At 40.7% G+C, this 16,102-nt stretch overlaps 1 protein-coding gene across 1 annotated transcript in view; it reads right to left on the reverse strand.

Annotated features, from left to right (window-relative positions):
* Window positions 1-13,464, reverse strand: part of LOC143805494 (relaxin receptor 1-like) — a 371,702-nt gene extending 358,238 nt beyond the window's left edge. Inside the window, exon 1 of the mRNA XM_077284937.1 lies at window positions 13,390-13,464. Coding sequence (XP_077141052.1) covers window positions 13,390-13,435 — 46 coding nt within the window. The 5' untranslated portion in view covers window positions 13,436-13,464. The remainder of the gene's footprint in view (window positions 1-13,389) is intronic.
* Between the last annotated feature and the right edge of the window lie 2,638 nt (window positions 13,465-16,102).

Consider the following 16,102-nt stretch of genomic DNA (forward strand, 5'->3'; position numbering starts at 1 on the left):
GCTACTGCAATGTCCTGTACACAGGGAAAGGGACATAGCAAATCAGAAGAACTATACTAAATTTCTAGTTCGAGGTATTTGTTAATATTATTATTACTACACTTATTACATATTGGAATGGGATCTTGGAGAAGGGAATACCCTTTTAAACTGAGTGCCGCTATTCAAAAAACTACAACTTGTCCAGCAAAAAACAAGCCTTATACAGTTATGTCAAGTGAGAATTAAAAAAAAAAAAGTTATGACTCTTGGAAAAAATAAAAATAAAAGCGCAAAATCAAAAACCGTCCAAAGAGCTAAGGGTTTAAAATTGTTTGTAATTGTCTGTCCCAGAGAGCTTTAGAGAATTAAATTGGATCACACAGTTTACTTTTAGGACCCCTATTCCCATAAGTTTGGTTTTGGTTTGGACCAAAGGTAATGAAACAGACATCTGATTTGGTTGTTGTCGGTTGGTGATAATCAGATATGTCAGCACATATTCAAAAGAAACAAGCAATCTAGGTCACCCTCACGTTACATACTGTAAGATCAGCAATAGCTGGGGAAACCCAATAGCAGATGACAAGATGTGAATAGTCAGAAGCAATCTGGATTAGAAAATTCCAGGTCAATAAGTTACAGAGCCAGTTTCAAAGCTCAGATCTGTGACTGAACCTACTGAATGTTCAATCAGTACATTCAAGTTGTTAACTTAAAAAAGATTCTCCCATATAGGCAAACCTTCAATCCCCCTAACACACACCCTCAGCCATTCACTTCCCATAAGCCAAAATCATGTCCACTGATTCTGGAATGCAAAATTAATGATAATTATTTTATTTATATATTGTCAACATATTCCGCTGCACTTTACAATTAAGCGGTGACATATATAGACAATAAATTCAATGCAATATAGGACAGTTAAACAGTTACAGGAGGAGTAAGGGTCCTGCTTACAATCTACAAGGAAATATGTGGGGACACAATAGGTGAAAAGTGCTTGTTTTCTCAGGTCCAGCAATTATAAAAAATAGGGGTTAATCTTATCATATAAAGCTGCATGATCCAGTCATCAGCCGTTGTTGATTAAGTGCAGTTATCATGTGCATGGAGGGTGTGGAGACAGATGAATAGGAGGGAGCAGCTTCTGAACAATATTTAGAAACAGGGAACAGGGAAGAGTTAGGTTAGTGAGTTAAGGTGATAGGCTTGTTTAAAGAGATGTGTTTTTAAAGCACTCTCAAACACATGGGGGCTAGGGATCAGTCAGATCGTCTGGGGTAGTGCATTGCAGAAAACTGTTGCAGCATGAGAGAAGTTTTAGAGACAGGTGCGAGGTTCGGATAATGAAGGATGTTAGTCTCAGGTTAGTTGCAGAACGGAGGGAGCATGTAGACTGATAGACAGAGATGAAGGCGGAGATATAGGGTGATGCAGAACTGTGGAGAGCTTTGTGGGTGAGTTTATATTGTATTCTGTAGCGAATGAGCAACCAGTGTAATAACTGGCACAAGGCTGGCTGCCACATTTAGGGTGAATTGGAGAGGAGAAAGTTTGGTTAGTGAGAGACCAATCAATAGAGAGTTGCAGTAGTCCAGATGAGAATGAATAAGCGCGACAGTAAGAGTTTTAGCAGTTTCAAAGGTGAAAAAAGGTTGAATTCTGGAAAAGTTTTTAAGATGCAGAGCCATGAGAAGACCAAGTCCAGAGTATTTCAGTCTTAGTGTGTAGTAGAGTTAGTAAACTGTGAGAGACCCAATAAGGAGGTTAGAGAAAGGAGATAAGGGCAGATGGAGAGGGAGGGTCATCTGGAATGTTAAAGTCCTCCATGATGAGAGTGGGAATATCACAGACAGTATAGAAAGTGAGGGAGCTAGGTACCAAAGTGATCCATGAACTTATAGGAGTCTGGAAGGTGATAACCAACTGCCACTTTCAGGGAGAAGGCTTTGAAGAATCTAACAGTGTGGATTTCAAAGGAAGGAAGCATAAGTGAGGGTACTGGAGGAGATAACTTGGAAAGCACATTGCAATGAAAGGAGCAGACCAACACTTCCACCTTGCCTGTTCTCAGGTCTGTGAAAGTTTCAGCCCACCAAACGAGAGAGCAGCAGCGGCGGTGGTGTCTGACTGCTGGATCCAGGTTTCTTTAAGAGCCTGAAGGTTAAGGAAATTAGGAAGGAAGAAATTGTGAATATAAAGTAGTTTGTTACATGCTGAAAGTGGGTTCCAGAGAGCACAATTAAAAGAGATTGGAAAAGGGATGCACTGAATATTAATAAGATTAGAAGGGTTTCTATATGCAACTGGGAGAGAGTTATGAATACTAGCAGAGGGAGACTGTGGGTTGGGGGAGATGTCTCCAGAGACTAATAGAAGGAGAAAAAAAGAATAAGAGCAGGTGCTGAAATGACTTGTATGAATTGTTTTTGTTCTGTATGGTGGTAGTGGATGGTTTGGAGTACGAAATGTCAGTAGAGCTTCAGAGTTATAGATGGGAAAGGGGAGAAAGGAGGGACTGATGTGGAGAGAGTGCACAGAATGTGTAAGAGGATGGGAGACTTGAGAGAAAGCAGAAGTTAAAACAAAAATGAAGCAGAGTGATATGACCAATAAATAATGCAATATAACTGACCAAGAAGCATGATTCTTTGAATATCTGGCATAGCTTACCTGCCTCTTGTCTTGTCCAAGTGCCATGTATAACTGCCATTACACTTTAAAAATATTGCACATGTACCCCAAGCACACGTGTACACACTAAGGCAGATCTGAGTATATAGGAAGTATCTGCTTGGATCTTGGACCAATTTGCCTTGTTGAATAATTGATCATTTTGCTGGAGACCAGAGCAGATATTACTTCGAAAAATTGAGGCTAATAATTAAAAGGATGGTCCAGTACCTAATATGTCCTTTATGAATATCGATATTTAGACCCTAAGCACTTATTCAATTTGATTTATGATAAAATACCCTCCACTTCTACTTATCCAGCTAATACCTAATGTGTCTTTTTCCTTCACTTCACGTGACATTTTGTTTGAGAGAAGTCTTAAATGAGATGTCGTCAGGAGTCTGGGGCTGCACACAGTTTTCTACAGTGTCTACCTCGCCCCCTGGAACAAAATGACACAAAGTGCTGTTCCCTAATGAGGATTCATTTTAGGGCAGTGATAAAAGCTGTGGGGCAGCTCTGGGGTCATTCACTCTGCTTCTATCACTGCCCCTGATGACGTTTTGCTTGAGAATCATCATAAAAGCTGCAGGGCAGTGCTGCAGTCACTCCCCCTGCTTCTATCACCGCCCCCTGATGTCGTCTCCATTCACAGTCAGAGCCTGAGGTCAGTGGGGACACAAATATAGTGCAAATACCTCAGTCACTTCTTCCACAGTAAATTAAAAACAAGCACATTTAGAGATTAGATGTGTAGGGAGAATGCTAGCAGTTTTTATTAAAAAGCAAATTACAAGAAGTGCTTAAGATGTAAAAATAGATATTTATAAAGAAACTTTTAGGTACCTCTTTGCCTCATAATCATGTTATAAATGTAGCAATAAAACTGTACAATTGGTAACACAAGACATCTGCCCCTGGACTCCTTTCCCGTCCTTAACACTAAGGGCGCCATAGCAGGTCCCTAGATTTCTTCTGATGGTGAAGATGCCTGGGTAATGTACCTTGCTGTATTCCTGAATCGGCTCTAGATCTGTCCTTCTCCCCACCCAGGGAGGTGGGGAGTAATAGTGTATGAATATGCACAAACCAGACAGAGAAGGAAGGACGTACAGGGATAAAGGAAAAATACCAATCATACAAATATGCACTCACAGACAGCAGAGGGGAACACCGGGGAGAAAAGGAATGTAAACCAAATAGGAGAGGAAGAGGATTTGCAAAAAGATAAAAAAAATTACAAACAGTCCCAGAACAATACTCCAAATGCCTCTACCCACAACTAACTCCTCCACTCCTCACCAGGCAGTATAAGACTTAACACTGACAATCCTGATTGCCAGAAGCTGAGTATATATAGCAGAGAAGAGTGGCTAATAGTGCACAGCTGAGGTCATCCAAGCAGGAAGGCTTCAGAGACTCTAAGCTGAACAGTTTAACCCCTGCACTGCTAACAGAAACCTGCGCCATTTAATATGAAGGAGATGTGAATCTAATCAGTGCAGGAGTACCTGAAATCAGATTCATTAAAAATCGGTCATCCTCACTAATTATTGTAAATATTTCATGGTGATATACTGGGATAACAAGCACTTCATATTAAGGACTTAAAAATCTTTTTGTTATCAGTATATTTCAACATGAGGATTTAATAGTTATTTTAAGCTAGTTTCTGTTTCATTTTCTTGAAAAAATAATAAGAAAGCTACATTCTCCTAATACTTACAGCATATACTTCTGACCTTTAAATTATTCCTGACATGGTAATACTGCGGTATGAACTCTAATTAGTGATAAATATATAGTATTTGCGCACCGTGAATTTTATGAAGCAGTAAATTCATAACACAGAAAGGCTGTTATAGCTAGAAGTCAGGTTCCCTCCACATTACGCCTCTAATGGACGGCTTCAAAGTTTAGATCAATATTCTAGGTGTAGAATGCCACAATCACAAATGCCAATCTGCAGCCTTTTCAAGCTGCCATCTGGACAAAATGTAATCACTTCTTTGCTGCCTTTACTCTGCAAAGTGCCGGTGTTACTGTACTAAAGCCCTACACAATTTTTAGATAGCAGTCAGCTGAGCAATGGTTTGTCCGACAGTAATCTCTCCTGACTCCATGGACAGGAAGCATTCTTGTGTTCTCAATGAGAGAACCACTGCCAGACTGTTTTGGCAGCTGCATAATTCTCAGAGAACAAACCGATCGGCCATCTGAAGTCTGGTGTGCTGGGTCCTTAAAGAAGTTGTCCACTATTTGGGAAAACTCCTTGTCATACCCCACATTTGGCTCCAATAAAATAAAAAAAGCCTATACTCACCTCCCATGCCAAAGTTGTTCCCGCGGTGTTGGCACTACTTCTCCCTGTGCTGTTGTTGTGACACGTGAGCCCTGCGGTCAATCAGCTCTGGCGTCACAGTCTCTGCCTTCTGTCCAATTGAACATGAGGAGGAAGTCAGGTTAGCTGCAGCCCAGACTTCCTTTTCATTTTCAATTCTCGAAAATGTGGGGACAACGAAGCCAGCACTGATTGGGCGCCGGGTTCACGTGTCAGAAGCTTTTTTATTTTATCGAGGCCAAACAATTAGATCAAAAAGGGGTTGTCCTAGTAGTGAAAAACCCATTTAACTCCCCCTATATCGTCACATTAGACTCTCTGCAGATCCAGCCATTGTTGGTGGGTTCAGCTTATTTTTGTCTAAAGTGTCTGGGTGCCTGAAGTTGTAAGATCTGTGCACTACAGAACTATTTCTCAATTATATCCAGGACATCTGGATATGGGATGGACCCTCATTTATTAGCACATGACCCAAACTACATGGCCCAATAAAATACACAACGCATTATTTTGGTGTGAAAAGTCCACAGCTTTAATGTAAAGTCACATGACTATAGAAAGAGTCAGGTAAAATGTAAGGCAAGTATAGACTGCAATTCATGGATAGAGTGAGATCCCAGAGCTGCCTGCCATATAGTAATCATCAGGCAACAATGCAGGGGTAGCACACTGACTTGCCACAGTAGAAAAGCCAGTCCACTTCAAGGGCTCCAATGACCCTAATAAATATCCTCATTCCTGTGCTTAACAGCCAAGTTGCCTGTAGATGATGTTATCACATCTTTCAGGCTGGCCACCAAAGCCAGAGGCGTATGTGTGAGTGTGATGCACCCCACACTGGGCACTACATTGGGAACGGGACATGATTTTCCTGTAAAGGTGCAAAGATGTGACCGTCCAGGTTGAGTACCACTGGGGAATGAGATGCTGCGAGCTCAGCCTCAGTGACATCATCAAGGTTACCACAGGTCACTAAGACTGTGTTCCCATCCGGACACCTGAACTGCGGGGACCTTGGTGAGATCACCACTCAAACAGTGAGAAAAAGTCTTAGGGTGTGGCAGCGAGTTCACTGGGAGAAATGTTTCACTGGTGTACATAAAAATCACAGGGCCCCATAGCCAAAGTTATATTTGGGCCTCCCCACACCTCTAAAAATATATATACAGTATTTCTATTTTTTTTACATATATTACATATAATGTATCCGTTAGCATTCGGTTCTGCTGGTTCCAGTGCAGGCATACTTGAAGTCAGGTGACAACTAGTGTCAGCTATGTCAGTGAATAGAACGTAGCAAGACGTGGCTGACATATTGGTCGTTATTGCTGGAACCGGCAGAGTGCAACATTTAGATATGGTAGTATGCTACAAATAAAGTAGGTAATGGTGTAGCAGACTGCACTATTCCATACAACGGTATCCTGTAAAAGCAGCTGAGCCTAACGGTCGATCTGCCAGTGTAAAACTGACAGGTCTCATGCAATGCAGTACATGTGTATTGCAATGCATGAGACCACTGATCAGAAAAATGAAAATTGAAGTCCCATACAGGGACCAATTAAACAAGTTAAATGTTTTAAAACTACTTTAAAAAAACAAAACAAAACAAATTAAAAAATATATATATATTAAACCAATAAATAAGTATATTTATATAAAAATAAAAAAACCCCACAGGTTTGGTATCGCCACTTCCGGAATTACCCGACCTATAAAATTGTTACACTGGATAACCCATTCAGTGCACAATGTGGTAAAAAAAAAAAACACACACAACAAGGATAAAAAAAGCTGCTTTTTCTATCATATCGCCGAACAAAAAATGTAATAAAAAGGGATTAAAAAGTGAAATGGAAATAAAAATGGTAACATTTAAAAATGTCATCTTATCCCACAAAAAACAAGCAGCCATACAGTTCAATCAGTGGAAAAATAAAAAAAAAGTCATAGCGCTCAGAATCAAGCAATGCAAAAACAATTCTTTTTCTGCTATAAAATAGTTTTTATTGTGTAAAAGCAGCAAAACATAAAAAATATAAATGGGGCATCACTGTAATCATACTGACCTGAAGAATAAAGCTGCCTTATCAATTTTATCACATGTGGAACCGCAATAAAAAGTAAAACCCAAAACACAATTCCTGAATTGCTGGTGTTTGTTCAGTCTGCCTCCCAAAAATCGGAATAGAAAGCAATCACAAAAACGTCATGTGCCTGAAAATGGTACCAATAAAAACATCAACTCGTTCAGCAAAAAACAAGCCATAACATGACTGTCAGCCAAAATATGGAATAATTATAGTTATTCAAGTATGGCGATACAAAAACTTGTTTTCGTTAAAAAAAGAAATAAATAAAAATAAAAAGCATATTTTAGTGTGTGACAGCAGCCAATCCTAAAAACCCACAAACCCAAAGAATAAAGTAATCTAATCGCTTATACTGCATGAGGAACGGTGTAAAAATTAAATAAAACCAATTCTTCACCTGCGGTCGATTTGCTCATTCTGCCTCCCAAAGGTTGCAGTACGGCTCAGCGTACATTTATCCTGCGCTCTACGCTGAGCTTACACCAGGGTTTCCATGTAAATCTCTGAAACACATGATTCATACGGAACCCCGGTGGAAGATTCACTGTAATGAGGCAGATGGAGGCACTGTGGATGCCATCTGACCTATGATCCAGTGGTATCCATCTTTTTAGGCGTGCATAAAAGCATGGTCTGCCACAGTTTTGTGCATCTCTGAACAGAAGGACAATGCTGAACAGAGGACAGACAGAGTCCAGAGTAATTCTGCTGCCTCATTATAGTGACTCGCTCACACGGGGGTCTCATTTGAATCACGTCACTCAGAGATTTAGATGGAAAACAGAAAGTAAGTGCTCAGTGTAGAGTGCCAGATAAATGTGATCCAAACGTTATGTAAAATGTTCCCAATAAAAACAAACTCAATCCACAAAAAAGAAAGCCCTCACTCAGGTCTGTCATCTGTTAACAGAAAAAATAAAGGGCTACTGGTAGTACAAAGGCTCTGTATAGCACCTTGCCCCCAAAAGAAATTCAATTAATTCTGTGCTGCCAAATCCAAATGCCCCCCATCCCTTCTGAGCCCCATAGTGTGTATAAATCACATTTAGCATCTACATGTTTAGCATTTCTGTAGCGATGAGATAAGACCTAATTTACGGTACTGGTCACTGCAACGTACCGGTCACTACAACGGTAGTTTGCAATTTTCACTCAGCAACATCCACTGATGTTTGTTTCCAGAAAACATTTATGGAGTCAAAATAGTCACTGCACAGGTAGATAAATTCCTAGAGGTATGGAATTTCTAAAATGGGGTCACTTGAGTGGGAATTCTGCTCTTCTGCCACTTAGGGTCTCTGTATATGTAGTCCGCAAACTATTCTACAATAATTTGTTTTCCAAGAGTCAAACAGCGCTCCATCTCTCCCGAGTTGAGTCAAAACACAACTTCAATCTGCAAAAGTGCACAATTATAGAATAACTAGCTATGGTGATAGAGGACTGTGGATTTAATAGTGCTCTGCTAGAGTTCTTTGGCAACAAACCCCTGTAAGTGGCTGGTGATTCAGAAGAGCAGAATAGTCATTAACACTGCCATTCATGCTGGCTACGTGGATAGTACAACCTACAATACTACCAACACCAATTTTGGAACAAATCAAGCCAAGCATGTTACTTAAAGCAAGGACCACCAAGCAACAACTTTGCCTACCTTGGAAACATCATACAAAGAGATCAATTAATCGAGAAGGACAGCATGGTCAGAGAAATGGAAGGAACAAGGAAAAGAGGAAGACCAGTAATCCGCTGGTTTGATACTATCATGATAATGACAGAGAAGACCCTGGTGGACGTATCTAGGCTTGTTTGAGATTGATCTTCCTACTGATCATTCATCCATTAAGTTGCCATGGTTCGAGACCCTCCAACAAACAAACAAAAAAAACCCAATGATACAAACAGAACACCATCGTCTGACAATTACGATTAATGTGGGAGTGGGGACAGGGGAGTGTATGACAGAGACCCTGGGTTTTACATTTCCTACCCACAACTCTGCATTGTAGTCTATGGTCCAATATGTAAAACAATAGCACTTTGGAAATCTTTGCAATTTTGCTTTGGATGCATATTTATACTCTTTAGGAGCTAAATTATGTCACATTTTACCAGAATTTCTTTTTTTATAAAAATAATGAAAAGTGAAAATAGACGAACAGAAAATAGAATTCCACTGCAAGTATTGCAACACTACAGATACTGATTGGAGATAGATAGATAGATGTGGGGATATGGTTTATTATATCACCGTCATATTATTCCAGCAAAGAAACAACTTGCAGAAATGATTGTATGGCTTGTTATTTATAGTCGTCGTGTATGTTTCCTAAGAATAGCCCTTAATCAGATAGGATTGTTTTATAGCTGGGAAGGGGGAGAATCTTTTATCCGCTATCAGATGTTGTTTAGAAAGCAGCAATTATATTGTGAAAAATGCTGGGTTGGAAAGTCAATGTCTTGTGTTGCGGAAATATATCACATCAAGTAAAATTGAATCTTCACTGGAAAAAGAACTTGATAAGAGAAAACCTTTATCCCATGCCAATCTTCAATTTGCTCCCTGTTACCTTCTATAAGATATTCAAGGGGTTTGTAGGTTTCACTTAACACGAGTGATGCTCTCGGTACTGCATTAACCTTAAGACAACTCAATGCATAGAGAGCAGGAGGATGACGACTATTGTGGCAAAGCCGTCAGACTCATTCACAGGAACACTGAATGGATTAACACTCACAATACATCACATGTCTGCACCATATGGTTTGTCAGTGCTGTGCACCAAGCACCCCTGTTGTAGTAAGTGTCAAGGAAAGACATCGACATGACATCTACTACCTGATTTGATGAAGGTCTGTGGTATATCTCAGCCATATGTAACTTCTCAGCACTACTATAGCTCCATCAATCCTGTAGTATACGGCTATAGAGCTATGATGTAAAAGTAACTGAAAGTGAAGATCCACCTTGTAGCCTCTTCAAGGAATACTGTAGGGAATTGCTTCCACAGTAATGTAATTACCGGGAATCTTACTCTTGGGCATAGCAGCGATTCATTTCACAGCTCTACAGTCTTTATTAAAAGCGCCTTTGTCTAAAAATAAAGGACAACTTCCATATTATTATAAAATTACACCAAGTCCTACTAATTTATAATTTATTAAATTGCTATATTGTAATTACACAAGCTCTTATGCATTAGAGTAAGCAGATTGTTGTAGGAATGTATATTATATACGTAGTCTATACGGTGGAATGTCACTTGAGTCCCACTTCTTTACCCACCTTCGTAAACTGCTATTCATTTACTAATATGTATCACTATGTACTATTACCTTAATTGATGCTGAGAATGTCATTGTAGCAAACTGCATTGCAACTTTACCATAATTAGTATTCGTAGAACCTGTCTGCGGTAAAATGATGCCAACCAGCCAAAGAACTCAGCCTACCAATCAACTAACCCACCAACCAACCAACCAGATGAGTAATATCTGCATACAGAATGCAAACAAGTGAAGACTAAAAGGTTTTTCCATTTTTCAGATTCTCAGACACATTACATCAGAGAATAAGACATGTGGAGATCAGACCTCCACAGAAGTTGTGAGACCTTTTTAGCCCAAAATGGCTGTACCATGAATATTTACCCATTAGTGATGAGCGAATGTGCTGGGATAAGGTGTTATCGGAGCATGCTCACGTGCTAATCGAGTGTCTTTGGTATGCTCAAAAATAGGTCCGAGTCCCTGCGGCCGCATGTCTCATGGCTGTTCAACAGCAACAACAGATGCAGGCATTGTCTAACAAACAGGTAATCCATGCATGTGTTGCAGCTGTCAAACAGCCACGAGACATGCAGGTGTGGGGACTCGAACATATTTTTCGAGCACAACGAAGACACTCGGTTAGCACCCAAGCGTGCTCGGATAATGTCATATGCCAGCACATTCACTCATCACTATTACGCCTCATATGAGCACATTCGCTCATCACTATTACCCATCCATAGGATAGATGATAAATATATAAATCATTGAAACCTCCTCTGAATCCAAGAATGAGGGGGGAACATAGTCCCCTGTGTAAATGGAGTAGTAGAGAGCATGTTGGCAGTGAGCATGTGCAGCCAGAAGTGTAATGAATGGAGCACTGGTTGCACATGCTCCCTACGGCTTCATTCAAACTCTACCCCAATCCTCATGGTTGGTGTAAGATTCGGAGGTCGGAGTCCAAAGCAGTCATCCATACACATTCACATTGTGAATAGATGACTTTCTGTATATTGTTTATGACACAATTGTGCTGCTGCAATTTTTCTACCTTTTCCCTTCACACTCTCTTAATTTAACAGGGAATGTGCCATCTCACTGGCAAAACCATGTGGCTATGATGATCATCTGCATGGTTTGGCAGGTGATAAAGTGACTGCGTAGAGCAGTGTTCCCCAAGTCCAGTCCTCAAGAGCCACCAACAGGTCATGTTTTCAGGATTTCCTTAGTATTGCACAGGTGATAATTGCATCAGCTGGACAGGCAAGCATTCAATCACCTGTGCAATACTAAGGAAATCCTGAAAACATGACCTGTTGGTGGCTTTTGAGGACCGGACTTGGGGGAACACTGGCGTAGAGAAACAGTAGAAAGTCCAGAGTGACTCAAGGCTGACTAAGCCTTAGTGTGAATCACTCTGATCATAACAGGTAGACTTTAGCTGATTATATTATTATTAGATACCGGGAATTGTGAGGTCAAAGCGTCTAAAACATATGCCGGAACGTGTAAAAAAAGAGGAAGACATTAACTTAACTAATTATCTGACCTTTCAAATATACAGTGCAACAATAGTTATTATATGCACATCATTATTATTAGATAGGACTATAAAAAACGGCGCTTGCAACTTCCTAAAAATAAATATTTGGATTATTATACCTGTATATCATTAGCGGCACACCGGTAAGTCTTGGCATCGCTGGTGTACACAATTATAGAGATTCTACCTCCTGGCATTCAGGTCTCAGAGTCTATAGTTGGAGGTAAAGTACTTTTCAGTAAAGTGTCCTTCAACCCTCAGCTGCACCGGTACATTGAAGAAGAAGGTGATTGTTTCTCAATGTAACATCAATTCTATTTTTCAGAAAATTGATTTATAATACGGTAATTAATAGCATATTATGGCGTTCAGTGTTCTCAATGAACTCTTCAGTAAAGCACAACATAAAACCAATACATCACATCATCTGGCACTTAGCTCGGTATCACAGAAGAAGACATAGCTCTCCTTGTAAATACAACATCTGCTAAAGTGGCTTTATACTCGAATAGTCATCCGATTACCGAAAAACACATTTATATCCAATTCCTAGAGAACTGGAAAAAAACAAACAATACATTTCTAGAGTACATACATTTTCTCTGTACTAGGCAAAAGAAAATAATATTCATTATGTCTCTTCTATGAATGAACGGAATGAACGCCTACAATGGATGTTCTAAACCCAACTTGCGAAAGTGAGTAGTACCGAGCAGTGTTAATTAGGCGATAGTTGTGGTAGATAATAGAGATCTTCTTATACACTGGTAGGATTAGGCATAATTAAGACCTTTGATAGCATTAGATGAAGCTTTGTGTTATATCAGTGATGATTACTTTTCATATGTAACTGAATATTCAGCCATAAAGTGTTCCAGCTGACAGCGAGACTATGGATCCCAACCACCCTGAAGAATCTGATGGGATTTAATCGTGATCTAGGTACTACGTGTGATTTACGATAACTGGAAGCGTTCGGTTCCATAACACTGGCCTGTGAAGCGGAAGGCACAGGTGTGCGACCTTGGTGAACACACACTTTCCACATGCGTCATCTAGATACCACTTCATCTAAATTTGCCTTCAGTGCACAAAAAGGATGCAGATTATAACAATGGAGATCCGAGTACAAGTGGTTTATTCACAAACTATAGAAAAGTGAAAACGATCTACAGAAAATCGATAGTGGGACAGCAGGATACCCGTGTGTGGCAACATTACACAACCTTGTCATTGTCAGACACATCAAGATACGAGATTCTTGGGTTTATCTTGTGTATAGTATACACAAACTTGTTATTAATACAGGATGTTATGGCAGAGGATCAGACAGAATATAAAGGGAGAATAGTAGTACTTGAGCCTTCGTGTCTATATTCTGTATATGATACATATCTAAAGATCCATCAGCATCTTGAGGAGCAGGGCGCCTTCTCTAAAAGTCATTCTAAGCAGGTAAGGAATGTTGAAGAACTTACCTGCAGCTCCTAAGAGCAGAGAAGTAAGAGCGAGCAGGAGAAGCATCCTTATGTCCCTGTGTGAGCTGCCAGAGACTGAACTCCTAGATGGTAGGGGATAGAAGAGGAAGGAGGAGGGTGGGAGGCTCCGGCAGATCCCTCTCCAGCCCTCATAGTACAGAGGTCTGCAGAGCAGCACCGGGGTATTACCACTACTGTTATCATTACCACTATTGATAATTCTACTACAAAACGATAGGGCACGGATAATGGATGCTGCCAGGTTACATATGAAATGTCACGGTTACATTGGTTGCCTGCATGCATTATATTCTTACTGTCCATGGAGATTGAAAAATAATTTCTACAATGGAAATAAATACAAGGATGTTGAGTATGGCATAATACAATGTATACAGCAAGCATGTTGGCTATAACATGAACATAACACGAATGTAACACTGTATAAATGTTGTAAGACTTAACGACGTAAATACAATTATCAGATGTAGGAGTTACCATGACTACTTATTCTATAGATCCCCCTATTAGCCACAGATACCAGAGGCATCATACTGTAGGATGAAGCCCCATTAGTAAGCCCTGGGGACGCTGCATGCTGCAGTACAGTTCTGATCAGGTGTTGGTAAAGTGATTTTCCCAGTTAAGAAAGTGATAACACATTCATAGGATGGGTCTCATTACCAAGAATCCCACCTGTCTTAAGGAAAAAGGGGCTGCAGCACTGGAGAAAATGCTGCCTAAGGACCACAAGCTGAGCCTAGCTTGGACACCCTTTAATCTCAGGACATGTAGAGGGGCTTGACAGCTGAACCCCTGCCGATTACCCAGGGACTGTAGTCCTGCTTTCAAATATTACCAAGGAAACACATTTATGTAAAATTTGTATGTCTTCCCCTACGCTCCAAAGACATACTAATGGGGGATTTGGACTGTGGGCCCCCCTGAGGGCAATGAGTAAGGAGAGGATCTGTATAATGCGCAGAATAGGTTGACTCTATAAAAGCAAGATAGATAACTACTGTATTTCATCTCACACTAAGGAGGAATTTATGGATATGTCCAGTATGTGTTACTACATTTGCAAAATTATGTGTTATCTGTGTTTTGTACTTGTTTGTGTGAGTGAAGTTTATTCTTGGCACCTAGAAAGTGACACTGTTCAAGGGTGATAGTTAATATGCAAATAGTCTTTTCAGAGCAGAGGAGAGCTTGAACTCTAGCGCCACCTATTGGATGTAACAATTCTAATAGTCAATATTGATCCTTAACAAACCTTGCCATATGACTTAGGATACAAGCCAAACCAGACACTGTATTTGCCGACACATTTGCCCCTCAGCAGTGCAAAGCATGAAATCTATGTGATGCACCTGCAGTGCAGTTTAGTGCCCCCTCCACCAGGCGGTGCTGGTGAGGGAAGAGAGGTTGCACACTCACAGTGTAGCAACACTAACCAGCCACACAGGTAACAAAAGAGTGGTCAGACGAGCAGAGTCAGAAACTGTCAGGAGCAGACGTACCAGGGGTAGCAGCAATGAACAAAGTCGGAGACAAGCCAGAAGTCAGAGCCAAATGGGAGCGCAGTATTCAAAAAGAGAGACATAAGACGAAGTCGGGATACAAGCCAGAAGTCAAAGCCAGTTGGGGAACGAGGTATCAGAGACAGAAAGCAAGAGGCGGGGCACCAAGATTAGGCCGAGTCACACACTGTAAAGAAAACCACCAGACGAACACTAAGTCAGGGATAGGGAACAGGTCTCACACAAATACGGGAAGTCAGAGACAGAAGGATCACCAGGGTATACGAGTCAGCTGCTTTAGCCTGTAAGCATGAACTATCACTGACGGTAGCCAGCAGACTGCAGAGGACTGAAAAAGCCCAGCCAGCTTCAAAACAAGGCAGAGGGCGTTAACCCCTGCATGACCAGTCCAGAGAGAGGATAGCAGAAAACAAAATCCAGATTGGATCGTGACAATCTGATTTGGTTGGATGAGAGGCCTCTGACATGGGTCTCAAGGCTACCATCTCTACTGAGTGACTGAAATGCCAGAGTAAAGAGGCTTATAAGCTATACAATGATTCTCTGGGAAATTACATTTGCAAATTGCTTTTGCAGGGAGGAAAAGACTTGAACTCTAGTGCCAACTTTTCAAAGTAGCAACCGTTAAAGTCAATATTGATCCTTTAATGAGCATGTCATAAAACAGGATAAAAGCATTGCATGGCCTATAAGACTCCTCATATCGACATGTCAGGCATGTGACTCTCCAAAAGTACAGATGTTAGCCCTTAGACCTAGGGCAGAGGCCTCTCTTCTAGCCAAATAAGACCTCTTGCTTTGCACGATTGAAGGACAAACACCCTGATACACATGTCTGCAAATACATGCAAATAGTTATGTGCTAAAATTTGCTAAATGGTCAACGTTGACTTTTACGATTACTTCTCTAATAGGTATCACTCGAGTTGAAGTCCGCTTTATTTTTGAAGAGCCAATTTCCACATTTAATTTCCCAGAGGATTGTTGCATGGCCTGTAAGTCTCCTCACACTGGCATATCAGGCAAGTCTCTCTCCACAAGGATCCTGAAAAGCACAAGGCATTATTGCAGACAATAAAGAAGTTTTGGGATGATGAGATGGAGCACCACAATACAGGACTGGAACTTGATGCCGAACGGGCTCCCGCTTATTTTCTGCTGAAGAACGC

This window comes from Ranitomeya variabilis, chromosome 2 (genome assembly GCF_051348905.1).
Source record: "Ranitomeya variabilis isolate aRanVar5 chromosome 2, aRanVar5.hap1, whole genome shotgun sequence".
NCBI classification, from domain to species: domain Eukaryota; kingdom Metazoa; phylum Chordata; class Amphibia; order Anura; family Dendrobatidae; genus Ranitomeya; species Ranitomeya variabilis.